Consider the following 27,959-nt stretch of genomic DNA (forward strand, 5'->3'; position numbering starts at 1 on the left):
CAACCTCATTATAGCTTTTAAAACACTACAAGACTTGAAAGAATGAAGCAGCATAATTTACATTTTAATTAACAATGTTATCTCAAACCTGTACACCCAACATGTCATATTCCTATTACTGATGTATATTGGGTTGGGTTACTTCTTAAAACATTCCAAATGGATAACCATGTTAGACTACTGGAACCAAAACAATAAAAGATCTTGGGGCACAAGACCACAAGATGTATTGTGGCAGAGACTTTTGCAAGCCAGTATTTCATCAGATGTAACCTTTACTTTTTTTTCTTTTACATGTGATCCTGAATACTGAGGATTAACATATAAAAAGCATGCATGGTTAAATCCATATTAGGCCTATTCTTAGGCAACTGCACTGGTTCCCAGTTGAATTCCAGATCAAATTCTAGGTTTTGGTGTTGACCTTCAAGGCCCTGAGTACCTGAGGGACCACCTAACTAACTATATTCCCAAAGAGCACTTCACTTGGCCAATTCAAACCAGGTAATGATCCCTGAGCTTAGAAAAGTGCATCTGGCCTCAACCAGGAACAGGGCCTTTTCGGTCCTGGCCCCTACCTGGTGGAATGAGCTCCTGGAAGAGCTGTTGGTCCTATGGGAACTTCTCCAGTTCTGTAGAGCCTGCAAAATGGAGCTTTTCTCCCAGGCTTTTGGTTAGGACTAGTAAACACCATCACCTAAATAGGCCCTCCTTAAAAACAATCCACCCCTCTAGGAGGGTGGGGATACAGAAACGAAGATTTCTAACATATGTCGGTTGGATGCAATTTTAACTGTTTTAACTCTTTTAGGTATTGAAATTATTATTTGTTTAAAATAATATAAACTGCCCCAAGCAGCTAAATACCGGGAGAGGCATTGCAGAAATTTCATTATAAGTGAAATAAATCTTAGTGGTTAAAATACTTCTTTTGAAGAGCTGGAAGCCATCATATTATTCCACTGGGCATTACTGAGACATCTGTTATGGTGCCACAAAAAGATAGTAATCAGGCCTTTATAACAGGTATTAAATTGCCAAAGATATGCTCCTGGGTGGCAGCTCTCCCTATGATGGGATGTAATCTCTCTCCTTCTGCACTGGCTCCAATGCGATTTCAGAATACTAGGGAGGGAAATGTGGGGTGGGGCAAAGGCTCAGCACGCAGAAGGTGCATCTCCAGCTAAACGGCACATGTGATCAGTGACTCAAGCCGGATACTCTGGAAAGTCACTGCCGGTACCATGAGTGGACCAAGGCAGCTTCATACGTTCATGTTTCGATCTTGACAGCGACTTTTGAAGCCTCGGTAACATTTTGGTACAAGGAACTGGGGAGGGGAATTAGACACGGTCGGTCCCTGACTGTCACCCCCTATCAGAACTTTCCCCCTAGTTCAGCAGGGAGCCGGAGAGAGAGCTGAAACGGATAGAGAGCATCGCTGGCCAAACTTACAAGGCTCTCTTTCACCGCAGTTTGTTTTAAGGGCTCTCAGTGACTAAGCCGCGTCCACGCTTGTTCGGGGAGCCTGCGACCTACAAAACGGGAAATCAGTTTAAAGCGTCGTGACTTCATCGAGGGGATTCCCCCCCCCCCGTTTTCTACACCGGCCCCTTCCTCAGCACACCGACCCCACAAGGCGCAGCGGGTGCCCAGTGCCCGCCGCCTGTACCTGGCCTCCGCCACCTCGGCCTCCCTTTCTTCCTGCAGCAGCGCCAGCTGCTGAGAGACAAAGGCCTGAACTGGCGTGCCCATCGTGGCGGCTGCAGGCGCGCCTCTCCCAGAAACAAGCAGCGGCAGCTCCAGCGGAAAGAGGCGGCGGCGGCCCGCGACAGCCCAGCGCGTGCTTCCAGCCGGCCCCACAAGGCCGCGACTCCTCAGTCCCGCCCCTGTGACACTTCCGCTTCCGTTGCTAGGCCGGCGAGGAAAAGGCGAGCGGGGGGCGGGGATGGCGGCGGCGGCAGCATGTGGGCGCGCGTTGAGTCGAGCGGGAAGAGGTAAGGCGCCGGGCGGGACGGCTGGCTTCTTGCGTGGCGGCCGCCTCCCTGCTGTTGGTTCTCTTCCTGGAAGCCTTGTCCGGTGTGCCTCCTTTCTGGAAGCGTCGTCTTCAGTGTTGCCTCCCGTCGTTTCTCCTGCGAGCTTGGGCTGACGGCCTGGGGCTCTCCCCTCTTCCCCGTTTGTTCGTTTCCTTTCTGAGCCCTGCGGATACAATCAGACGGCCACAGGGAATTGGATTAATAAATCCCATTTCCCTCCGCATTCTAATTGGACGCAGGTGGAACGAGGAAATACCAATAGTGGTATTTTTTAACGTATACTTCAAAAGGTTTGCAGCTATGAAGCAGTAATTGTACAATGGATAACTTGACACAAGTGTGAGCATAATACTGCATTCCATGTTTTGGGTCTGTGTCTTTACCCTTTCTCTACTTCTCCCATCTCTAGCGTCCCTGGCTTTCACTCCTTCCCAGAACTGCCGGGCATCCAGTATGCATTGCTTCCTGCAGTCCCTGTTTATATGTACAGTATTTGCTGGCGTATAAGACTACTTTCCCCCCCTGAAAAACATGCCTCCAAGTGTGTGTGGTGGGGGGGGGGTTGTCCTATACGCCGGGTGCACTTCAGTTGGGATAGACATAGTGGCCCATAGTACTGTAATATAATGTAACAAACTCTATATTTTGAGTGGAAATGTTGTGGGGGGGTCGTCTTATACGCCCAGTCGTCTTATATGCCAGCAAATACGATAACCCTTTCTAATCGGTGTGTGTGCTCACATCCATAAATGACAGCACTTTTATGGCTTGACAAAATGTGAAATTGCTTTCTAGATGTTAGTTTTCAATATAATGGTATTTATCAAAAACCCATTACAGTGGCTATGAACGGAAACAAAATCTTAAGTGTCCTTCCAAAAGGGCACTCAGAACAGAGCCCTTCTTAACAAACAATGGCCAGTAACACAAGGAAAAAGAAAGTCTAAACTTATGCTTCCTATCTGTTTCTTCAAGGGTTCTTGCTGCTGCTTCTGTGACTGGCTTAGGCCTGCAAAGGAATCGGCAGTTTCTCCTCAGTCAATCAAGCTCTGGGCCTTCTCTGCTACTGCAGGCCAGACTGACTGGGAAGAGGTGGTGTTTTTGCAACCAATAATATGTGAGCAACTTAATTAACTGCCCATATTCAGTGACCTTTGGCTCCCTATGCCTAAATCCTAAAATGCTTAGTGAAATTATTAAAATAAAATGGCATGGGTTACACATATATGCCATGCTTTTATTATTTATTGTCTGATACATTGTTGCTTCATCGTTGCTCCTCTCAGCACTGTAACTGCCCCAGATGAGATATGTTTTTCAGTTATATGCCTGATGAATCATAGGCATTCATTATTCACTTCATAGTCTGTGAGAATCTTCTGTAACATAAATAAAGTCCAAATGGGGTGGTGGGAGGCGTTGGGACTCATTGCCTACCTGATTAGCTGTCTAATGCAGCTGTCCCCAACCCCGGTCCATGGACCGGTGCCATTCCATGGATCAGTTGGTACCAGCCTGTGGCTCCTCCTCATCCTCCTCCCCGGCTGCTGCCTTTGGGGCTGCCCTGCCACTCTGTCACCGGCTCATCTTTGGTGTTCTCCGGCGGCCACCATGGCTGGGGATCCCCCTCGGTATGGCACTGCGCAGCAGCTGCTGGCAGTATTCCCCTGGGCGACGGGAAGTCAGGGGTGCCAGCGGGAAAGCAAGCGGAGCAGGGGCTCAGGCGGTGGCGTCCCTCAGCAAAAGTCTACCCCTCCCAGGCCTCAGTAATCACTAATGTAGATAGAACATAGAGGTAACACCTATCTGTCCAGTGACCATTAGAAGGCAGAGGAACTGTAGTCAATAAAAGGATTTCGTATGCCTTAGTACCTGTTGCCTGGAATACCAGGCTTCATGGTTGACTGTGTATTTGTTGGGAAAGCCAGCCCATGAACAAGGGAAGTGTTTTTGCACACTTGAACCAGGATGAACTTCCAACCCTCACCTGCTGTTCCTACTGCTGTGCAGCTGGGAATAAAATGGGGTGTAATTGCTATAGCTTGGCCAGAAGAGATGTCATTGCATCTCTGGTAGTGCTTCAGTGTCCTTCCAGTTGACAGGGTGGCAACCATAAACTTGAAGCATATTCCAGGTATACAGAAAAATGTTAGTGTATATACAGTGTTTATAAAAAAAGAAAGAAATTCCTCAATGTCTTGATATATGCTCATTGCCATTGTAATGTTGATTAGGGATAAAGAAAACAGTGGAAGGTCAAAGCCATAAATTTGCTTGCTGGAACAGTAATGTGCTTATAGAGTCTTGAAGGAAGAGATTTGGGTTCAGAGGGAAAGGCTAGAATTCCCAGCAAGCAACTCCAAAGTAATAAACCTTAAATCTCAGCAGCTTGGTGAAGTGCACAATTTCTACCCTTCGGAAACATAAGCATCCATACACATACCACTGATAAAGATAGGTTTGAACCAGCTTATTTTTCTTCTGCTTATTAGCTTTGCCTAATCCTCTTAAACCAGCAATAGTTTCATCACTGAAGCATCACTTAAATAATTAAGAAAGCTCCTACTATTAAAATGTATGATCTTACTTAAATATGTATCTTTTAAAAAATGGTAGTAATGAAAAGCACTTCTTTAAAGGTGCTATTCAGAGTCATTTGTTCAGTTTATCTTCTATACTTTTGTATTAACTCTCCTATAAATAATTACTCTGAGCAGGTTGCCTTTCCCTGTGAGGAAAGTAAATCCAAGACTGTGACTGCAAAAATGTGATTAAAACTAATAAGCTGTTAGATTCAACTTCCAAGAAGGGATTTTCACTAATCTTGCTATTAATTTGGTCAAGTTAATGATCATAATTTTTCACTCTGTTCCCATTATTTCTGTTGGTTGTTACTTTGTCACTATAGTAGATTTCGGAACAATTTTTAATCTTACATTTTTCAGCCCACTTGAAATAGAAAAACTGAAACAGTGGATAGATTATTAGAACCAAGTCCAGATTCCTACAACGTAATGTTCAGCCCACCTTTCTCTTTCCACTCCTTTTACATCGCACATGAATGGGAGCTATTTTGAGCCTGGATTGGTGTCTATTTATATTTTTGTTCAAATTAAATAGGTCTTTTTAAGAAGTGAGAACAATATAAATCCACCCACCTTTATTTTCTGCTCTATTGCCTTTCCTATTCATTCTTGATTTGGCACAGCTCAGTGTTAAAACAATGAGGATGGTTTCCATGTGACCTTTTCATTCTTTCTGTTTCAGCCTCTCTTTTGTGGTCTACAACCCGAAAAAGTTCACAGAGCACTTCAATACAGAAAGGGTAAGAACAACATATTGAAGTGTTTGTGTTCCTTTTTCACTTCCAGAATCCTGCACTTCCTTTCTTTGCTTAGTTCAATTGTTCTCTTGTGGATTAATAATGAGTTAAATGAAGGGAAGTGAAGAGTAGGACTAAATGGAGGGAAATAAACAGTGGAGTTCCATAAGGATCGATATTCTGGTTGGTACCATTTAATTTATTCATAAATGTTCTGGAACTGTTGGTGAGTACTGTAGTGACCCAAGTTTGTAGATGATACAAAATTATTCAGGATGGCGAAAACTAAGACTAACTGTAAAGCCCTTCAAGAGGATCTCCATGTCCAGGGATGGTGGGCCAGGGGAGGAAGGGCGGGCTGATGGGTGCATCCGCGGAGACCCAGGGCCGCAGTGATGCGACTAACAAAATGGTGGCCGGCTCCAGAGCTGAGCCTGCGGGGAGATCCCAGGGCCGGAAAAACCCAGAGAGACTGACTGGGACGTCGCCAGACTCCTAGCCAGCTCTGGAAGAAGTGGCACGAGGGGTTATAACAAGGGGCAAAAAGGCACCCAGCCCCACAGGGTATGTTTGCAAGAGCAACTATAGTAGATGGGGCAGTATAATAGAAGTTCAGTAGTACCATAACATTTCCCAGCCCCCCAGTACTCCTGTTTGCCTGGATTCTTCTTACATGAAAGCAGTTGATATTTTTATTTGCCATGAATTCTTTATTCAAATTCTTGCATTCATTCAAAAAAGTGCATGAGAGAATTCTGCCTAATAATGCTTATTATTTTAGCCAAGAGAAAAATAGAAAATGAATCTTGTATGCTGATGTTTTGGCCTAATCATGTTTCTTCCTACTTTGATGCAGTTCTAAAGATCCCACCATAAGCTTACATCACAAGAGCTTGAGCTTGCTTGTAGCTCCACAGCACCTAGTGTTGAGGCAGCCCCCTAAAAGATTAGTGCCCAAAAGCTCTTTGAAATCCTTTTTGAGAGTATCCAGCATCCTCAATAAGCAGAACTGGATGGCAACACTTAGAAACAAGGGGTAAAGCAAGCAATCTTTGCACCCCATGCCTGACTCTTCTCCCCATGTATAATGAGCTCAACCAGTGCCAAGTGTGGCAGAACCAAATCCAAGAAGAACAGTAACTGCCTCATCCCTGCTAGGCCTGGTGAGGACCTTGTGAGGCTGCTTCTGAAGTTTGCATCCCTTTCGTGCCTTCGTCTTCCTACATGGCCTTATCTGTACAAGCTGCTTCTGCCGGCTTATCTACTAATGAGTGCTCTGGTCTTCTGGAAGCCACTGCCCCTCTGAGCAAAGGAACTGAAAAGGAAGAGACTCAAGAGAGCATTCTGAAGAATCACTGCATTCTGTGAAAACTTATAACAAAAGTAGGTCAGCAGCTTTAGCCTCAGGAGTAGCTTCAAAAGTAGAATCCATCAAACTTGATGAAATTACTGCTGGTGAAATAATAGATCTCACTTGTGACTCTGCAGAGTCTGTAGTAGTTGATCTCACGCATAATGATTCTGTTATAATGGTGCAGGAGAACAGAGAGTGGCCAAATAGTGCGTTAAAAAGTCAGCAGTTACCTGACAGCCTTATATTTAGTAGTGATGATGACTGCAAGCTCAAAGAAAGCAATGTATTTGTGGCCAGGAAGTGGCATGGGGATTTTGTAAAGGTTTGGTGTAGTGGTTAGGAGTGCGGATTTCTAATCTGGCATGCCGGGTTTGATTCTGCACTTCCCCACATGCAACCAGCTGGGTCTTGCCATGGCACTGATAAAACTGTTCTGAGCAGTGATATCAGGGCTCTCTCAGCCTCACCCATCTCACAGGGTGTCTGTTGTGGGGAGAGGAAAGGGAAGGCGACTGTAAGCCACTTTGAGCCTCCTTCAGGTACAGAAAAGCGGCATATAAGAACCAACTCTTCTTCTTCTATGTCTGGCAATTGAAAATAAAGCTTATTAAGTTTTTGTAAGCTCATGAATTCTCATAGAAGCTTCCAATGTACAATTCAAGCATTAAAACAATGTATCAGTAAACCATTAGACAGCAGCACATATTTCTGAATACACTAGGAACAATAAAAAGTATGATAAAATAGTAAAAGAACATTGAAACAGCATAGTAGAGACATTGAAATACACTGTTCTCCTAAAAGGTAAAGGTAAAGTTATCCCCTGTGCAAGCACCGAGTCATGTCTGACCCTTGGGGTGTCGCCCTCTAGCGTTTTCATGGCAGACTCAATACGGGGTGGTTTGCCAGTGCCTTCCCCAGTCATTACCGTTTACCCCCCAGCAAGCTGGGTACTCATTTTACCGACCTCGGAAGGATGGAAGGCTGAGTCAACCTTGAGCCGGCTGCTGGGATTGAACTCCCAACCTCATGGGCAAAGCTTTCAGGCAGCTGCCTTACCACTCTGCGCCACAAGAGGCTCTAAGAAGCATAATTTTTTGTCCTCTATTCTTGCCATTGGTCTAGTACAGGGGTAGTCAAACTGCGGCCCTCCAGATGTCCATGGACTACAATTCCCAGGAGCCCCTGCCAGCGAATGCTGGCAGGGGCTCCTGGGAATTGTAGTCCATGGACATCTGGAGGGCCGCAGTTTGACTACCCCTGGTCTAGTATTTGCTCTATTTACATGCCTTTCTTTTTTGCTATGTGCTTTAAGAAATGCCACTTGGATAGTCAGGGGCTTTCCGCACCGGGATCCTTGTAGCAAATTGTTTGCTGAACGAAAAATCGCCATTTAAAATAGTGCAATTCGTCATTATGCATACCTGACCTTGTAGTGGAATCCAGTTGCGTTTCTATCGTTTCCCACAAGCTTCCGGTCTCAGCAAAAATCGCTAGAAAGGAAGCGCTATTGCCAAGCTCGTCCCGCCCCTGGCCGTCAAGCAGCCAATGGGCAGCCGTTAGCATGCTCCCAAACAGCCCCTTTCCCTTTAAGAAAGGTTTTTTTTTTAAACACACCCATTGCAACGAATATGTGTTGATTCGTTGCAACGGAGAGACCCATCAGCTGGCAGGTGTGTTTGAGCTGTCGTTTCATCGTTGCCACGCTCCCCCCAAGTGAAAAAAAAAAATCCCCCCCCCTCACGGGCCCGATTTTCGGCCGAAAACAGTGTAAAAGATAAAGGGAAAATACATCAGCAAACGGGCTTCTCTGTTGTTTGTGCTTAGTGACTAAACAGCTCTGGGGAGGGACTGAAGCCGGGGAAGCCTCTAAACAGGCTTGCTGGTGGGTTGAACTTCGCTCGCTCAGAGAAAAAAAAATGGCGATCGCTTCGCCGGAAGATCAGAGGAGAGAGCCAGGGGGAGGGACTTTGTAGAAACCACAACAATGGTAACGCACAGAACTTTCCCGCTAGTGTTGCAGATTGGTTGCAGGAGTGTAGCGCTTTCCGGAGGGTGAATCCACTTTTGGGGATTTCCCTGAAAGCGCTACAAGGAAGCGCTTTTTGCGGATTGGTTTCAGGTGTGTGGCAGATTGTCAACGACGTTGTGCATAATGGCAAATCAGTAGCGTTTTCAATTGGCAACCATTGTGCGATTTTGAAGGCGTGCGAAAAGCCCCCCACTGTTAGTCTTGCTCTACACGTGTTCACTATAACCAGTACTTTTCTGGGAAGCAATGAAACAGTGGGGGTATTGATTTAATTTTCTACTTAAACTTTCTGCAAATGAAAATATTTCCCCCCTGTTTAATACCTGAGATGGTTAATAACCTGAGCTGGTTGATAATTGGTGCTATTATCTGACAATTTCGCCAAATGAGAACTTGCAGCAGTCATTTTCTTGCATCTTCTTAAGGTTTTGGACAGCTGAATAAAATGTTCTTAAACCTGGACAGATATAGGGCATAGATTTCTACAGTTTATGTAGACATAAACAAGGAATCCACTTGTACTGATGAATGTTGATGGATGTCCATAGAAATACATCTTAGAATTCTCATTCAGGAATTTTATGTCAGTAGCACAGGGTCCCTTGCTGCTCGCTTTATTCCGGCAAACATATATTGTCACAGCTGTCACCAAGTTAGAAACTTGACGTTTCTCGGAGTAAAGCTGGATGCTTGAAAGCCACTTCAGCTCAGAAATTGGCAGCCAGCTGCTTGAATGGCTATGACAGTTTCCATTCATTATACTTGTTAGGGAGAAAGCTACTTGAGGGAAACTTGTGCTGCCAAAGGTTGAAAGATCCATTTTATTGGAGGGAAGGGAGGGTAGAGGAGAAGAATCCTTTCCCCAAAATAGATGGAATGGGGAGTATGGAAGAGTATAAAGGAAGACACAAAAGAAATTACATGGAATGCTTCTAACAAACACAAGGAAGATCAATCCTGTTTTCTTACCACTGAGCAGCAAATCAAATGATGATGAATGCATGTCTTGATTTTAACAGTTTTAACAAGGAATAATTATTTGTTCAAAGACATCAATCCGGTTTTGCTTGAATTCCAGTTTTCATGGTTAACTAGTTCACTTTATCTCATAAACAAATGGATAATCGTGTTTTGGATTCAATCTTATGGAAGCAACAATAGCATTAGACAATTGTCTTATACTTTTTTAAAAGTTCAGCAAAAGGTCTCTAGGTCAGTTTCCCTTGTCCTGAAAACAACATTCAACTCTCCAAGTAATCCAAGAAGCCATAAAAATCTTCTGTCTGCCTGCTATGCAGCAGTATGTGAAAATAGCTAGAATGGCGGCCATATGGTTACAGGATCTAGAAAACTCCTTGGTGTATCAAGTAATAGATCATGGCCTTAACTCAGGGGCTTGTCTGTATCATTGAAAAAAATCATATTTTGTAGCCTTTGAAAACCTGCTATTTTGGTGGTGGAGGAAGAGTAGAAGAGTTGGTTCTCTACCAGGAGTCTCAAAGCGGCTTACATTCGCCTTCCCTTTCCTCTCCCCACAACAGACACCCTGTGAAGTAGGTGAGGCAGAGAGAGCCCTGATATTACTGCTTGGTCGAAACAGCTTTATCAGTGCTGTGGCGAGGCCAAGGTCACCCAGTGACCTGCCTGTGGGGGAGTGCGGAATCAAACCCGGCTCATCAGATTAGAAGTCCACACTCCTAACCACTATACCAAGTTTGCATACTTGAGTAGTTCCCATGTCAACCTTCCTGCTCATATCAACAGATTATTGATAGGTGGGTTTCTGAGCCCTTGCAAGCGTGTGCAGGTTGATTCTGCTCTCAACTGCCCATGAACTAATGCTCAGTTATTCTGAATGTTCTCTTTTGGAGCATTTTCAGCACTTCTCAAACTGAGCTTTCATTTCTTTCTTGGGGGGAGGGGAGAAGAAGTCCAATTTTCCACATCCCTTGTATAGGTTTTCCATGGGTGGCATGGCTTTGCCATTTCATGATCACAACAAGGGCCAACTGCTTTACTGTTAGATGGAGTGACAAACTTTTGAGAAATTGCTAGAGATGGGGAATGATTTGGAAACCTTGCCCCACTACTTGCTTTCCCCCCTCCTGGATTCTCTGAGCACTCAAGAGCATAAGCAGGCTACTTTCCCTTCCCCTTTCACTCTCAACATTCCATCCCTTCTGGAGCATAAGGGTTTCCCTCTTTTATAACAATTACATTTTCTGCATAGAATCTCCCCGAGGAAGTAGAGACTTCCATGGTGCCTTTGAGTGGTTTTCATTATCCTCAATTAATTCCTCTGGAGAGACAACAATAGGACACAGAGACTAGTTTACCATTAAGCCCAATGATTTGCATAGACTGCAAGGACCTTCCCCTTCATAAGCCCCATTTAAATTAATTGTACTCTTTTGAAGAGCATGGAAGACGAATAAGCATTATATGACCTCAGAGAAAATGTAACAAGCAATTGCTGGTGGATTGTGCCTACTGTGGCTCTAGCTTTTGTAGCTGGAATGAAATGTGGACAGCTTTCGTTACAAATGGGATTTTAGTTTTAAGGGGTATTTTACTAGGGGTTTTAAGGTAGTATTGTCATTGTGTTGTGACCACCCCTAGCCTCCAGGGAGGGGCGGAATATAAATCAAATAAATAATCATAATAATATTGGTATAGTGCTTCAATTTCCCTTGGTCACTATGGACATGCAAAGATGCATTCTAAATTCTGCTAAAAAATTGTTTTGTGCCCAGAGATGCAAATGTCCTAACTTTATAGATTATGGGAGGTCACATAATGGAGGTGGGGGAATTAGCACCCTGCGTGGAAAACTGGGTTGTATCACGTCACTCTGCTCAACTAAACAATGTGGAAGAGGCTGTTTCTTGTACAAATGTGTGTTCATCTTCTTTCATTTCTCCACAGTTCTCTTATGCTATATTGTTAAATAGTGTTGGGGGAGGGGCTGTTCCCTTGTATGAGCAAAATGACTATTGCAAAGCATTTATTTGCAAAACATTTCCAATATGTGGTTAGGCAGTCTCTGTGATTGCTGCAAAACATCTGCTGCTTTCTTAACGCTGGAATGCTCACTCTGGAAGAGTTGATGTGAATTAACTGCTGCGTCAGCTTTTCAGTGTCCTCAGCACAGCATGAATGAAGGGCATTGTGTGACTTCGAGATTTGACAGGAGCATACAAAGTAAACAGCAGATTTCCCACTGCAGGAGGAAATTTTTCTCCCTTGTTTAGGCTTCCTGTGACCATCCTATAATGATAGAGACACAGTGTTCATTCAGAGCAAATCTTTTTGAAAGCAGTGGATGCATCCTGTTTAATTACATGAAAATTGGATCAGTCTGCAATGTCGCCGGCTCCATAATTCTCCCTGGCAAGTAAACACATTACTGTTTTCAAGCAAAGATTGTAACAAACGCTCCTTACCCATCCATCTATTTCTCCTGACTGGAAAAAGCATCCCAAGCCCTAAAGCATAGCCCAGCCTTTCCCAGACCAGCTACCTGAACACTTTTTATCCTTCTGCGTGCAAAGCATGAGTTCTGCCCCATTAGCCATAGGTCCATAAGCCGTGCTTCACATCTTTGGCTTTTTAGCAGCATAAATTCCCTTCCATGACATGGACATGTTGCCTGGCCTGTTCTTCATTCTATCTCTGCTGAGAGCCTAAACTCTGCTAGCACAGCCAGTTCAACCACCCATTCTAAGCAGGGAAATATCTTTTGACTCACATTCAGGCCAGTTCTGGGTCTCTGGTATCACTTAACTTCATTTCAATGTATAACCAGATGTGAGCATTTCAGCAGCTCCCAGTGGTTTTCAGATGTAATTATCAGGCACATGGGAGTCCAAGGAGGCCCAGGCAATTTCAGGTCAGGGGAAGGGAAGGCTTAACCCCATCCTCTTGTGCCACATTCACCATCTGAATCAGACCTTTGTGGGCCTGATAATTAAAAACACTGAGAGCTATGGAGATGCACACATCTGATTGGACCCTTAGCGTCTCATCCCCACTTCTGTCTCTCACCTGGCCCTCCATATTTCAGTCTATTCAGCTGACTGTCAGTTACTCCTGAATTTAACAGCAAAAATAAAACTGACTAGAAAGGGCGAGTCTATTTTACATAAAAATTCACACGTAGGATAGAACTTCTGTAAATGAAATGTGAAAAAAGTCTGAACTCCAATTTTGATTTCTTTGCAGTTTGGGAACCTTTACCCTCCTTCTTTTAAGAGTAATCTGAAAATCCTCTAATTGCGGGACTGATGAGTCAGCCATCTCATTCGTAACAGGAGATTCTTATTATTTAACAGAGTCCTTCCAAAAACAAGTTTATCTTCACCCCCATGGCCTGAAATTAAACTGCCAGATCCAGCAGAAGAGGGCAAGCAACACAGAAGTAAGTATTTAACTGTTTAAAAGTGAAGACTTTCCTTTCTTTTCAGTCTGTTTCTCGTCTCACATTTGTTGCTGTGCTCTGTCCTTTAGCGGAACACAACAGAGACATTGTAGGAAAAACAGACTCTAGACAAGCAGTGGGGGAGAAATATATCAAATTTAAGTTGGAAGCAGGAGCTCCTGCTTGCAACTCAAAAGATTTGTAGCCAAGCCATCCTGCAGCATGAATATTGGCTTGCACCTATGCTTGTGAGCAAGGGGTCAATTTGCCATTGCAGTGCTTCTGACCACACTTGACTAGAAACATTGTTGTATAATTCGTATACTTTGTTAGCAAACCATTTGGCCTTGCGTTTCAGGTTGCAGGAACTTGGATGGGGTGAATTTTTGAATCTTAGTTGTTTTAGAGGAACTGTTTACAGATAAATATCATTGAGAAACAAAATGAGATAAAACCATTTAATGATGTCAGTCTCAGTAGCTCTAGGTCAAACACTTCTTTTGTGTTACAAGAATATACACTATTTTACTGGTTTTGAATGTTTCCTATATAATCCTGATCAACATGGATTAAAAGTTAAAATAAATGTTTCAGTCTTGAAAATTGTAGATAAAGCGCCTAGTGACAAAGGCCAGTTTAAGAAAAAATGTGAAAGGGCTTGGAGTGGAATTTAATTTTCTCAACAAAATTGGTGTAAATGTTAAAAGCAAATATGTAACTTTGTAGAGTTGTGGTTAGGAAGAATTCTTTGAAAATGTTGATTCAGTGGTACAACACCTCAAAGGATTGTTTGAAGTATCTAGGTTTTCCAGTTTATGGCAGCATAAAAACATTCTGACACTTCAGTATGTCTTCTGGGATTGCTCCACTATGAGAAGATATTGAGGAAATAATCATAAAGATATAATTGATGTTTATTAACTGGAAGTTAGCCCATTGTTTATCTATTGTACTATATGAGAAAAAATCTAAAATTTAGTTTAATATCTAAACTAAAAAAGATAACTGGCTACACCTATAATTACCAGCTACTAACCAAACACCCCTTTAGGAAGTACTTTCAAGACATAATGTTGTTTTTCCTATAGTCTTCTCTCTTCAATAAAGCTATTGGCCCCAACATGAGACAGGGCACAAACACATTACCACTGCTTTCCCTAGCTGGCACTTGCAGCCTGCTCTTTCTTTCAGAGGCATTGTTGGCATCATAGCAACCACTCTATTCCAGCAAGCTACATCTTCTGTGAGGCATCTGGTCTTCTCACGGTGACTGGCTGGGAAGTGGCAGTTGCAAAATCATACCAAATAAAGTCACCAAAACAACTCTGTAATGCCCAGTCATGCCCAAGCAAGCCCTAGGAGACTGTGCAGCAGTATCATTTTTTTTTACCCCAAGAGCACTAGCATTGAGCAGCAGCTAAGAATACAGAAGTTGGGCATCCCTGCTATAATAATGAAGTTATAATAATACTTCATGAGCCAAAAGAAAAAAAAGAAAAAGGCAAAATGCAATGAAATATTCCTTGTGGAAGTTAATATCAGCTGACTGATTTCTAGCCTTCCCTCTTTTCATGACTGTGCAGAGAAAGGAGCTGTGAGGTGGAGCTGGGTCCAGGCATAACAGAGGTCTGTCTGGCAACTTCTCAGCTGTGTGTATGTGTGACAGGGTGGATTTTATGTAAGTGACATTGGATGATATATTGATGCTGCTTTGCATTCTTGGGAAGAAAGGCAGGATATCCATTCTTTAAAATAAAATAAATGGGCATCAGGTTGCTGTGCAAGACTTATTTTCACTGAGGCTGCTACACACACTCACCTGGTCTCAATATGCACATTCCAAATTCATACTCACTTCATTCATATTAACTTACCAATTTTCTCCAGTGCTTGTGCAGAAAGTGAATGAACAGATTGCTAATGGACAATACGGAAGGCTATTTGCAGTGGTTCATTTTGCCAGCAGACAATGGAAAGTAACCAACGAAGACTTGATTTTAATTGAAGGTCACATAGAAGCTGAATGTGGAGACAGAATCCGAATGGAGAAGGTGAGCTTCCTATTAATCAACCATTTGATGGCTACTGAAGTATTTCTTTTTAAAAATGGATCACTGAACAACACTTGTATTAATAGATGGATGGAAGAGCTGCTTTAAAACTTCACATCCCTAAAAATGTTTGTGTTTGTTCTCATAACAGTTATAATTTTCTTCAGATAATTGTATACATGGCTGTATGATAAAATTATATAAGAACTTCTGCTTGTGTGAGGACAATCTTGGCCATTTCCATGACGGTAACTTTTTGAAAAAGATGAGCTGTGATTGTGGAAATTGCTACAGTTGTCCCCATGCAAACAGCCATGAAAATTTCAGTAGTCTGTCAAATAGGTTGATACTTTTAGAGGGCACATACTTTTGTTTTGCTTGTCTCCTGTAAATGTTTTCATTTTCACTCAGGTTATAACTATTTGATGATGATACAGCATCCATGAGAGCCTCTTGTGGCGCAGAGTGGTAAGGCAGCAGACATGCAGTCTGAAGCTCTGCCCATGAGGCTCGGAGTTCAATCCCAGCAGCCGGCTCAAGGTTGACTCAGCCTTCCATCCTTCCGAGGTCGGTGAAATGAGTACCCAGCTTGCTGGGGGGTAAACGGTAATGACTGGGGAAGGCACTGGCAAGCCACCCCGTATTGAGTCTGCCATGAAAACGCTAGAGGGTCAGACATGACCCGGTGCTTGCACAGGGAATACCTTTACCTTTACCTTACAGCATCCATGGAGATAAACTGGGAATGCTGCAGCCATTTTACTCAAAATGCCATGGAGCCCAGTTCTGCCTAGGATCTGGGAGGGAGGAGGGTCACATGTGTTGCTCTTCAGGAGCTCAAATGCCCTAGGGGGATTGGGTTCTTGGGAAACAATATGGGGATAGACAGGAGCCTGTTGCCCCTCTGTGCCACAGTCACGAATCACCTCCCTACAGCATTTTTAACAGAAATCCTGAAGTAATCATCTAGCTGTGTCTTCAGAGCTATCCTTAATACAGACCCATTAGATTTAATATTGAGCAGGCCGCTTGTCCTTCATAGAATCTTGAAAACTCCTTCATAATTCTATATGATGATTGCCATGACTTCTCTTTTATCAGTATGGAACTGATTGTACTTCAGTTGTACTGATGTTTTGGAAGGAAACTGAAAACAATAACAGGATCTCTAAGGACCATAAGTATACATAGGATTGTATTTTCAATTATGAAGTAAAGGTTACTAATTGCATTTTTGAGAAATAATGTCTTCTCTTTCCAAAGTAGCACTTTATTTATTTATGGTTCAAGGCAACTTACAATAATAGTTAAAAACATTTGTAGTTAAAGCCAAAATGAAATAGCAAACAGCTAATCTCCCACCTCCCTTAAGATGCTTGCATTCAACCCCCTCCCCTCTAAAAAAAAAGCTAGCAAATTGCCTTCTGAAGCAGCGATGCAATAGATAAATGTCTGAATTTCTCCCCCTCCTCAAAGGAAGTGCTAGAATACTGCTTAACAAAAATGTTCAATGTTAAGAATAGCTATCCACATGTCATAGAGTTGCTGATGCCAGCTGCCAGGGGAGGCTGAATGTGTGGAAATGGGCAAATGAAGCTTTTCATGGCATGGAAGCAAATAACATCCCACCAAGCCTCTATTAAGGAGCAGGCCACTCTCCTCCAGGCCTTTTGGCAATCTGACATTTTTACCTAAACTGAGTGGCTAAAGATGATCATTCTGTATGTGGAAAACAATTCTAGTCACAGACACCCATGTTATTTTCTGCTGGGCTTTAATTTTAATCCCGGAATATTTTGAAGAGAAACATTATCACATCTGAAAAATCCTGGCAACCTATACTACAAGACAGTTTATCCATTCAGCTCAAAGTCAGTGTCATTCTTCTAGGTATTCCTAAGCATGTTCCCAAAACACAAAGATGCCTTTAGAATAATGGCACTGATAAGAAATGCCTTTCAGCCAGTTTGATTTGTTGCTGTTCAGTGCTGGTACACCTATATAATTGATACATGCCAGCTGCTCTGGATAGCATTTACATGACAATTATGGGCATGTGCTTCAAAATACCCAGCTTAATCCTCTTTTAATGTTAGCATGGAACCTGGTTAATCCAAGTCTTAGATAAAATACCACGAGTGAGTGATCATATGTATTCTACTCATGTGTCTATTTATGGAATTATTTAGCAAGGGGAGGTTTCTTATAAACCTGTTTCTGTGGCGTCCAGTGCTGAGAGGCCTTCTCTGGGTATTGTGGTCCTGTCAGCCACATACGACATGCTTGGGAGAAATAGATGAGGCATTTGCAAGAAGCTGACAGCTGGTAGAAGGACAGAAATTCAGAAAAATGTGACAAGGTCTTGCTTTTATGTTTAAGCTTCCAGTAAATCCTGGCCAGATCTTGTCAGGATTTAACAACACAATTTAAAAAGATCCCAGTTATCTGCTTTGCATGTCTTTGTGTTGCTGCATGGATAGAAAGATGGGCCAAAAAATGACAGTTCTCATAAATTTGCAAAAACATCGTGATCTTGTCCACAGTTCTTGTGTTCTTGATGCTGCTATTTGAATTACACTGAGCCCATAGCTAGATCTGCCATTTCCTGCAAACTTAAACTGTCCTCTGTTTACCAAGGGAAGGACCACTACAGAATTTCTTTATGTATGAAGATAGCTTAAATGTATTGATTCCTGTGTGTCATCTCTCAAAAGCAAGTTATTTTTTTTTGTTTCAAAGTGAACTTAGTTAAAGGTATAAAAAGAGTTCTCAACAAATACAATATGTATTGGACTGACCTGTTTCTTCTCTGCCTTTGTATTATAGTCAACTGTAAACTGGCTAGAAAATAAAATAACCATATTTTGAGCCTGTGCTTCAAACCCAGATTTTGCTATTGTTGGCTAACGATATTATGACAATGACTTAATGATGGAAGTGTATCTTTCAATCTTGCCTAGGTATTGCTGGTTGGTGCAGAAGACTTCACTCTCCTTGGGAGGCCACTTCTAAGGTAAGACATACTCGGAAATAGTTCTGTCCTTGAAGTTAGCTGTCAACCTTATAGAAAAGTTTTTAGGCTGTCAAGTTTCCGGGAAATTGCTCTGAAAGCTGAAGAACGAATGTCTGCAAATCATCCTATCATAACAGAGCGGAAGAGAAAATTGGTCATGTAACTATGTCTTACTCATCCTATCCTTAGAGTAACTGAAAGAGTATAGGCCTGTACCTGAGTTGAGTGAGGGTCTAATCTGAGCTTCATGCTGAGGGCAGGCTGGAGACAGGTCATCAAACAAGATAAAGGCCATGAAGCTTCAGTATCTGGGAGAGAGACCAGGGGGCTGAAGATTATCTTCCATTTTGATTTCTATGTCTGGGGCTTTTCCCTCATAGTTATAGTTATCTTACCTATGGAAGTGGGTCCAAAACAGTGGCTCCTGGGATCCATTTTGTGGGATAGTAAAACAAATACTGGGCACAAAGAGAGCATATTAACTTTCAGGTCAGTTTTTGGGGAGGAGTTGTTTCCCCCCTATGCAGTGTCTTGCCATCTTGAATCACTCACTGTGAACTGTGTCTGTGCTTTGTGGCCTTCTGGGTAATAGTTTGGGGAGCCACAGTGGGAAGGATGAATCTGGGGAGCCCTATCATTGGGTGATGGGGTTAGGGAGGTATTGGATGACTTTGTCTTTGGCATACGCCAGTTGTGAGATTATAGTTCACAAAAAGGTTTCTTCAAAAAATGCAGTGCTAAGCCTGTCTGGCATAGACTTGACAAAAATGTGCTTGAAGTATTTAAAATGACTCAAGTGTGTTTTACTGGGTTCAGGAGTGACTCATATTTTTATTTCTAGTCTTCCAGTAATGTAAAATCTGATAGGGGAAGCATCTCATTAAGGCTACGGTTGCAAGTTCCTTCCATAGAGAGTCAAAGATTGAATCCTGTCAGTCACTTTCTCTGACATAAGGGTTGAGCTGTGTTTGTCAATCCTCCATTCCCACAGCAGACCTCCTGCTCCACTGTCCCCCAGATGCAGCATTTCAGGAGGGTATTTTCAGCTGCAACAGGAATAGGGAGGCAGAGAAATTGTGGTCTGGTGATAGAATTAATATTTTCAACAAGATGCAAATCATACAGCCAGGCAGAACTTTCGCTCTTGCAAGTCAGGAATAAAAGATTAGGAAACAACAGAAAGATCCCCCCCCCCCCTATTTTTAGGGCCTTGTTTAAAATCTCTATTAAAACACACACACACACTAAAGTAGTAGTAATGCTTTCCGATTTTAAGAGGAACAAAATAATATTTGCTAATAGTTTCTCCTTACATTTGAGTCACACTAAACATCTTTCTGCAGTTAAAAGTAAACCAACATTGCCACTACTCAGTTGCATTTCCTGATTACTCCTTTATTTAGTGGCAGTAGCACATTCTGCTTCAGAGTGATTGTTACATTTTAATTCCTTGCATAAATCAACGGCCTCCAAGAAGATAATCCTTTTACTTCTTAGACGGTTTAGAAGAGGATTGTACTAAGACTCTGGTCCTGTGGTGTATTGTGCCAGGAGAAAAGGAGACAAGCAAAAGGACTACTGCACAAGTTCAGTATTGTGAGTTGCAGGGTTGTCTTGGCATGGAGAAGGCCCTGTGCTAATCAGACATCAGGAGTCTTACTCACTCTGAGTTTCCAGATTGTGCTTCTCAATCTGGCTATTCCACTTCTATAAATTTAACAACAACTAGAATCTCAGAATTTATTTTTATTTATTTGGCATACTTGTAGACTGCCCCTATTAGACCTGCTAATAGCTTCCACAAATAGATGGTAGCCAGGTATTTTGTTTGTTCCTCTTAGAGCTGCAGTGTTCCAGCTATTAATACCTCTCAAGAGGTTAACATTTGTTTTGTTCTAATATGAGCTCAATCCTTTAACAGTTATGACAAACATTCCTGGTGGGCTAGCATTCACACGGACACTTTAACTTCGTTGACCTTTTCAGTTGTTCCTTTTTTAAAAAGACAGAATCATTCATTGGTAAAATTATCTTTGGATGTCTTCAACAGGCAAGTGATTCCAGTAATGAGCTTTTAATGCTTCTCTGGAACAGGAAGACATGACAAAGTGCTAGGTCCTTGCTTCATTAATGCTCAGAGTTCTTAAGACATGGGGCTAGAATGATTTCAGAAAGCAGTGGCCCTGCTCTTTTAGAAGCACACAGAATCTTCTGCTTCTTGCTGTTGTGAACGTGTGTGCACACTTAGAATCAGGCTACAGAGAAATCATAATCATACTTTTCTCTTCCAGTGTCGTCTTTGCATTCCCACATGGGGACTGCATTATTGCAGGCCAGCCACAGAGAGGAGCTTCCAAGCTTTGCTCCAAAGACGCTTTAAGGCTCTGGAGTGTTTCCCCTGCCTATAGAGGTCCATTTTCTAACTCAAAGAGTCACGTGACAGAGGTGGGGCAAGCACTCCTTCCCTCAGTTCTCTCCTTGCCACTGTGAGGGGAGGATGTGCTTCTAAGCTGCTGATTCATGGTGCCACAGGAAGAAAACAATGGCCTTTTTCTACAGAGAACAGTGAAAACTTTCACCTACGCATTGGTAGGATAACAGTATTTCCAAGTGTGGGGAGTATAGAGCGAAAATACCCCTACATAATGATAATTCTTCATGCCACCTATGTCTAAGAGAAGGCCACAATACAACCATAAGCCCAGTTTGCAGGCGCCTTACTCCAGAGGCATGTGAGGGGAGAGCAGCAAGACTTAAAGCCACACTTAGGGGGAAAGCTCTGGGCATCCCGAATCCCTGTGGAGAAAAATGCTCCTTTTTTTAAAAAAAAAAGGACCCACGAATGCAGAAAGGGTAGAAACTTGTTTGTGTATTTTGAGTGGTAAAATAAAGGGAAAGCTGCATTAGCACAGTCACTTTCCTACTGGGTGGGTGGTCTCTGCAATCTGAACAGTTCATGGTGAAGGTAAGATCTCTTGCCCAATGTCCTCAGAGTTCACTTGATGAGAGTTCAGGCTTCTTCAGCAGCATTCCATGCCAAACGTGCAGGGGTCTCGACATGGAGGAAAGGAGTGCTTGCCCCACTTCTGTCACATGACCCTTTGGGTGGGCAAAGGGACCTCTATAGACAGAGGGGAGGGGAGCATTAGGGAGCCTAGAAGCTTCTTTAGAAGAGCTTGGAAGTTCTTTTCTGCGGTTGGCCTGCAATCATGCAGACCCCCATGTATGCCTGCACAGAATGCCACTAAATGAACATTGGTTACAGGTAACTGCAACCCCATCTTATATTCCATTTATAATCTTTGGATATTCTCTAAAGATCCTACTGAAAAAACAGTTACACTAATCAGCTCCTTCAGTTTTGAAAAGCCCAGTGGTATTGGATTGAGACAAAAGGTGAGGAGAGCAACCCACACACCTCCATTTCTTTCGGACATTTAATACATGCCACTTGGAAAAGGGGGCGGAATGTGCTTAAACACCAGACCCTTTTGGTTTTTGGCCAACAGAGTATGTGGCTAAGTCCTAGCAAGGTCCTAGCAAGGGTGAATGAGGGACACAGGGATAAGGAGGGCCTGGGATTTGAAGTCAGCTGTTTCCAGTCCGTGAATATATAAATATATATACATCTCTTCATTGTCCACTAAACAGCACTAATTCTTCCAGTACTTGAGGTCAGATGAAGCTGTGAGAATTAGTAATGTTCAAAAGCTCACTGATTTGGCCTATATCCTGCTTGCTAGTCACAACCAAGAAGCTGATCTGTTATTTGGTTTGATTGTATCCAATCAAATTCAAAAGTCATTCGCACAGCGACAGTCTGCATTCTCACAGAAACCTTCTCCCATATTGTCACTGTCTCCTCCTCCTCCTCCCTCTTCTTCCTCTCAATTTGCAGCCAATTTATGGCAGCTCTGTCAGGTGTTCAAAGCAAAAGATGTTCAGAGGTGGTTTGCCATTGTCTTCCCCTGCATTAATTGTGACCCTGGGATTCTTTGGTGATTCTCCTATCCAAAAACTAAAGCCAGGAACAAAAGGGATTACAGGAGGAATATGAGGGAAATTTCCATCTGACGGCACTCTCTGATCATTGTAGGTTGAATCCACCTGATAGACACTATGCTATTTGAATCTTGATGTCATAAATGTAGATATACTATTTACTAAGCAGTCAGGCTAATGCCCAAGCTCTACAAAACATGAGTGACTCTGTATACACAGTATGAAGCTTTTAATTTTGACCAGTGAATTTCATTGCACTGTGGTGAAACTTCTGCTATACAGCAGCAGGCTTTAAGAAAATGTGCTAGATCAGGGGTCATCAACCCCTGGTCCGCGCCCCGGTGGCGGGCCGCAAAGGCCACGGTACCAGGCCGCCGCCAGCCACGCCTGCCTTCCCCCGCCGGCAGCAAGAAGGAAGGGAAGAGGCAGGCGCAGCCGCCGGCATGGCGGTGACGCAAACATGCATGCGTGCTGTTGCCGTGCGTGCCCGTTAGTGCCCCCTATTGGCGAAAACGCGCACGCGCACTTGCTGCACATGCCCTTTAGCGCCACCTGGTGGTGAAAACACGCATGCGCGGCAATTGCGCATGCACGTTTTCGCAGCACCCGGGCCGTCGGCTCTTCCCTCACTCCGGAGGCGGTCCCTGACCTAAGAAAGGTTGGGGACCGCTATGCTAGATAATTAGTTCAGAATAGATCTTTTGCCAAAGTCCTTGAATAGCTGAGAAGACATCAAGTTCCCCAGAAAATGTATAGATCAGAACTAAGAGGCATTGTCCTCTGATCCTTCCTCACTCACCAGCCTTCTTGGGTCCTGTTACATTTTGATCACAGTGTTCCCATGTTTCCAAGCATGACTTCTTTGAATGCCTTTTCATAGAATCATAGAATCATAGAGTTGGAAGGGGCCATACAGGCCATCTAGTCCAACCCCCTGCTCAACACAGGATCAGCCCTAAGCATCCTAAAGCATCCAAGAAAAGTGTGTATCCAACCTTTGCTTGAAGATTGCCAGTGAGGGGGAGTTCACCACCTCCTTAAGCAGCCTATTCCACTGCTGAACTACACTGACTGTGAAAATTTTTTTCCTGATATCTAGCCTATATCATTGTACCTGAAGTTTAAACCCATTACTGCGTGTCCTCTCCTCTGCAGCCAACAGAAACAGCATCCTGCCCTCCTCCGACAACCTTTCAAATACTTAAAGAGGGCTATCATGTCCCCTCTCAACCTCCTTTTCTCCAGGCTGAACATTCCCAAGTCCCTCAACCTATCTTCATAGGACTTGGTCCCTTGGCCCAAGATCTTCTTCGTTGCTCTCCTCTGTACCCTTTCAATTTTACCTACATCCTTCTTGAAGTGAGGCCTCCAGAACTGCACACAGTACTCCAGGTGTGGTCTGACCAGTGCCGTATACAAATGGGACTATGACATCTTGTGATTTTGATGTGATGCCCATGTTGATACAGCCCAAATGGCATTTGCCTTTTTTACCACTGCATCACACTGCCTGCTCATGTTTAGTTTACAATCCACAAGTACCCCAAGGTCTCACTCACGCACAGTGTTACCTAGAAGCGTATCCCCCATCCAGTAGGCATGCTTTTCATTTTTCTGACCCAGGTGCAGAACTTTACACTTATCTTTATTAAATTACATCTTGTTCTCATTTGCCCATTTTTCCATTGTGTTCAGATCTCGTTGAACTCTGTCTCTATCTTCCGGAGTATTTGCCAGTCCTCCCAATTTGGTACCATCTGCAAACTTGATGAGTAGTCACTCCACCCCCTCATCTAGATCATTAATAAATATGTTAAAAAGTACCGGGCCAAGCACCGAGCCCTGAGGTACCCCGCTACTCACCTCTCTCCAGTCTGATGAAACACCATTGACAACAACTCTTTGAGTGCGGTTCTCTAACCAATTCCCTATCCACCTATCTATCTGAAAATCCAGATTGCAGTCCTTCAACTTATCCATCAGAACATCATGGGGAACCTTGTCAAAAGCTTTACTAAAATCCAAGTAAATGACATCAACTGTGAATTTCCACAATCCAGCAAACCTGTTACTTGGTCAAAAAAGGAAACCAGGTTGGTCTGGCAGGACCTGTTGGAGACAAATCCATGCTGACTTCCTTGGATCACCAAATTGTCCTCCAGATGTTTGCAGATTGCTCCCTTTAATATCTGCTCCATTATCGTCCCCGCAACAGAGGTCAGACTCACTGGTCTGTAGTTTCCCGGGTCATCCTTCCTCCCTTTTTTGAAGATCGGAATAACGTTTGCTCTCTTCCAGTCCTCCGGGACATCTCCAGTCCTTAAAGAGGTCCCGAAGATGATGGACAAGGGCTGTGCAAGTTCTCTGGAAAGTTCTTTGAGCACTCTCGGATTCATTTCATCCGGCCCAGGGGATTTGAACTCATCCAGTGCAACTAAATGCCTCTCGACAACCTATCCATGTTAACCTGCCACCCCACCCAGACACTATCCTTTGGCTACTGCCATCTCTAGATGTGCCTAAACCCTTTGACCTGTGGGGGAAAAACAGATGTAAAATAGGCACTAAGCCTTTCTGCTTTCTCTGTATCTTCCGTTAGAGTTTGTCCATCCGCACCCAACAGTGGGCCTATTGCCTCCTTTAATTTACGTTTGCTCACATAACCGAAAAATCTTTTCTTGTTACAATGGGCTTCCCTGGCCAATCTTAGCTCACTCTCAGCTTTGGCCTTTCTGATGATTGATCTACAGTGCCTAGTAACCTGTAGGTACTCTTCTTTAGAGCTCTGCCCTTCCCTCCATTTCCTGAACATTTTCCTTTTCTTTCTTAGTTCCTCTTGAAGTTCTCTGTTCATCCAAATAAGCTTCTTAGATCTCCTGCAGTGTTTTCGTCTTTATGGGATAGTCATTGATTGAGCATGCATTTCCTCAGAAGTTTATCTTACTGTTGTCCTTTTCAGGGCCTCTGTTATGACATTTCTCTAGATCATGGCATCCGGCCCTCTCAATTCCTGGCAAATAGATGGAGAAGAAATGGAGATAGTGACAGATTTTTTTCCCCTGGGCTCCAAGATCACTGCAGATGGGGACTGCAGCAAAGAAATTAAAAGATGCTTGCTCCTGGGGAGGAAAGCTATGGCAAATCTAGACAGCATCCTAAAAAGCAGAGACATCACCCTGGCAACGAAAGTGTGTCTAGTCAAGGCTATGGTCTTCCCAGTTGCAATGTATGGCTGTGAAAGTTGGGCTATAAGGAAGGCTGAGCGTCAAAGAATTGAGACTTTTGAATTCTGGTGCTCGAGAAGACTCTTGTGAGTCCCTTAGACCGGTCAGTCGTAGAGGAGATCAGCCTGGACTGCTCCTTAGAAGGCCAGATCCTGAAGATGAAACTCAAATACTTTGGCCACCTCATGAGAAGGAAGGACTCCCTGGAGAAGAGCCTAATGCTGGGAGCAATCGAGGGCAACAGAAGAAGGGGACAACAGAGAATGAGGTGGCTGGATGGAGTGACTGAAGCAGTAGGAGCAAACTTAAATGGACTCCGGGGAATGGTAGAGGACAGGAAGGCCTGGAGGATCATGGTCCATGAGGTCGCGATGGGTCGGACACGACTTCGCACCCAACAACAACAACAACAAATGTATTCTGCCAAACACTAGTGCTGAATGCTGTCAGACTTGCATCTTCCCCATTTTTCCCTTCCTACAGAAGCCCCTTTTGATTTTTAAAAAGCTTTTGCTGAAAGTCCAAGAGCTTCATGGATTAAAAAAAACCCCACACAACCAACCACCATGTGAGTTGAGCAAGTAGGGGGGATTGGAAAGCTCACCCCTCCTCCCTTTTCTGCTAGCATAGCCTTTTCTACTTTAGTGTGGAACCACTCCTTTGTCTACATGGGTCTCTTTTGACACAGTTCCTGTAACTTCCAGCAGCAGCTTTTAGGGGATCAAATGGGGCTGCTAGAGAGTAAGGAGAATAAAATTATAAGATTTTTAGGCAAGTGACAAGTTCTTTCCCTGACAAACAGGTATGTAGGCCCTAAGTCATGAAAGGTAAAGACCAGCACCTTGAATTGGACCAAAAAGCAAACTGACTGTCAAGAGATCACAAAATGAGAGCAATATGCTTCTGGTAGCAAATAAGCTACCACATTCTGTATGTTACAAGTTCCAAACAGTCTTCAGGGGCAGCCTCACATTTGTTAACACTGAGTTTCTGCTTCTCGTCCCTCCTGCAGATATTGCCCCCTCCTCATTTTTTTTGTTCCCATTGGTTCTTCTCATTCCTTGTCTTCACCTACTCGTTTGCTAATTTTTTTCTTTCATTTTTGTGACATGTATGTATTTATTTATATATCCCATCTTCCTTATAACACAGTCAGGATCTAAGGTGGATGATAATAGTAGATACAATCCAAAAATTCATCTGTTACAAGAATTAAAACATAAACATTATTAAAATAGATAAGCCACAGCCTGCTAATATGTATAACATTCAGCCTTTTCTCTAAATCTCTTGTTCCTTTTCATCTCTCACCTTGTCTAATGCAACAGCATCTCAGATATCTGTCCTGAATTCTTCAACTTGTTTAATCTGTTTGTCGCTGTGATACATGTTGCTTCTCTATTCCTCTCTCTGCATTGGTTCCCTCTGAATATCTCACCTTGTATTGGACTTTTCACACATCTACAGTTTCCCTCCAATTTCCTTCTCTCCTTTTGTCTCTTTTAGAAAGTAAGCCTGGCATAGATTATATCATACTTTAAGTAAATTGCCTAGCACTCTAGAATTGTTATAAGAATGCCTATTATTATTACTATTATTATTAACAATATTGCAGCCATACTTTTTAACAGCAATGCTATTGATCAGAATAGAATATCAACACTACTTTGTCTGCGTCTTTCCATTACAGAAAGGACCTTGTCCGTGTGGAGGCTACTGTTCTTGAAAAGACAGAATCTTGGCCAAAAATTAATATGACGTCTCATAAAAAACAGCGTTTACGGAGGAAGAGAAGTAAGATTAAGAACACAGAATAATGTGGTTACACATATATGGTTTTGCTATGCAAAACAATATGATGTTGGAATATAATCCACAGTGATCCCATTTACAAAGAGTGCAATGGGTGTGTGGGGGGAGGGATTGTGTGCATGTGTATGCGTACACGCATGCAGGGCAAAATAACCCATGTTGTCAATAAACCCTTTTCAGTTTAGTTTTTTCTACAATAAAAGTGTTTGTTCCCTTCAGTCATACCCTGATCTTTATGTATGAATCCACAGATGTTAACAAGCTGAAACAACATCTTTAGACAAGCTTGGATTAGCATGTTAACAAGGCAGTTTCTTTGGAATGCCAGCTTGTTCCTGGGTGCCTTGGGCAAGAATCTTTTCAAATGCACATGACTAAAACCTTTAGCTATGCGTCTCTGTGATCAGGATTGCTCTGTTACTTGGGTGTTTATATTAACAGTTAAAGTAATTCACCTATAAAGCTGTGATCTGATTCTGACTTTTCCCTTCTCTTTCAGTTATGATTCAGCCACAGACTGTCCTCAGGATCAACACCATTGAAATTGCTCCCATTCTGTCATGATGAATCCCTGGACTTAGTTGGTTTGCCAGAGTTTTAGGGCAACATGAAAATGAAAAGTGCTTCTGTGGCATTTTGTTATTGCCTCTGCTAGAAATAAATAAAACTCCTGTCTTACCATTATTTCTCATTTAA

General features: G+C 43.1%; 2 protein-coding genes across 15 annotated transcripts in view; one reads left to right on the top strand and one right to left on the bottom strand.

Moving 5' to 3' along the window:
- Window positions 1-1,885, bottom strand: part of IGHMBP2 (immunoglobulin mu DNA binding protein 2) — a 92,797-nt gene extending 90,912 nt beyond the window's left edge. Inside the window, exons 1-2 of one of the 3 annotated variants that reach the window (XM_077321267.1) lie at window positions 1,673-1,761; window positions 1,456-1,535 (exon numbers count right to left, since the gene is read on the bottom strand). Coding sequence is in view for 2 of the 3 variants with exons in the window: in XM_077321265.1 (XP_077177380.1) it covers window positions 1,673-1,755 (83 nt within the window). In the remaining variant the exon portion in view is untranslated. Of the gene's footprint in view, window positions 1-1,455; window positions 1,536-1,672 lie in introns of all 3 variants that reach the window. The other 2 variants (XM_077321265.1, XM_077321264.1) reach the window with 2 other exon arrangements.
- MRPL21 (mitochondrial ribosomal protein L21) lies at window positions 1,173-27,959 on the top strand. 12 transcript variants are annotated; one of them, XM_077321273.1, is made up of 8 exons: window positions 1,173-1,309; window positions 5,304-5,361; window positions 11,996-12,134; window positions 12,966-13,161; window positions 15,049-15,212; window positions 18,173-18,225; window positions 27,142-27,245; window positions 27,763-27,959. In XM_077321273.1, coding segments are annotated over exons 4-8 (387 nt in total). In that variant the 5' UTR covers window positions 1,173-1,309; window positions 5,304-5,361; window positions 11,996-12,134; window positions 12,966-13,160; the 3' UTR covers window positions 27,828-27,959. The 12 variants fall into 12 exon arrangements, with proteins under 12 accessions (XP_077177388.1, XP_077177393.1, XP_077177384.1 ...); XM_077321278.1 differs by having other exon boundaries at window positions 13,076-13,161; XM_077321274.1 differs by lacking the exon at window positions 1,173-1,309 and adding an exon at window positions 1,906-1,997.

This window comes from Paroedura picta, chromosome 2 (genome assembly GCF_049243985.1).
Source record: "Paroedura picta isolate Pp20150507F chromosome 2, Ppicta_v3.0, whole genome shotgun sequence".
NCBI classification, from domain to species: Eukaryota; Metazoa; Chordata; class Lepidosauria; order Squamata; family Gekkonidae; genus Paroedura; species Paroedura picta.

Bases quoted from the DNA above. Each gene is read 5' to 3' on its own strand.
- MRPL21 (XM_077321280.1), top strand. From the start codon at position 1,949: ATGGCGGCGGCGGCAGCATGTGGGCGCGCGTTGAGTCGAGCGGGAAGA. The intron at 15,213-18,172 runs GTGAGCTTCCTA...AATCTTGCCTAG, and splicing joins ACAGAATCCGAATGGAGAAG to GTATTGCTGGTTGGTGCAGA. The intron at 18,226-27,141 runs GTAAGACATACT...TTTCCATTACAG, and splicing joins CTTGGGAGGCCACTTCTAAG to AAAGGACCTTGTCCGTGTGG.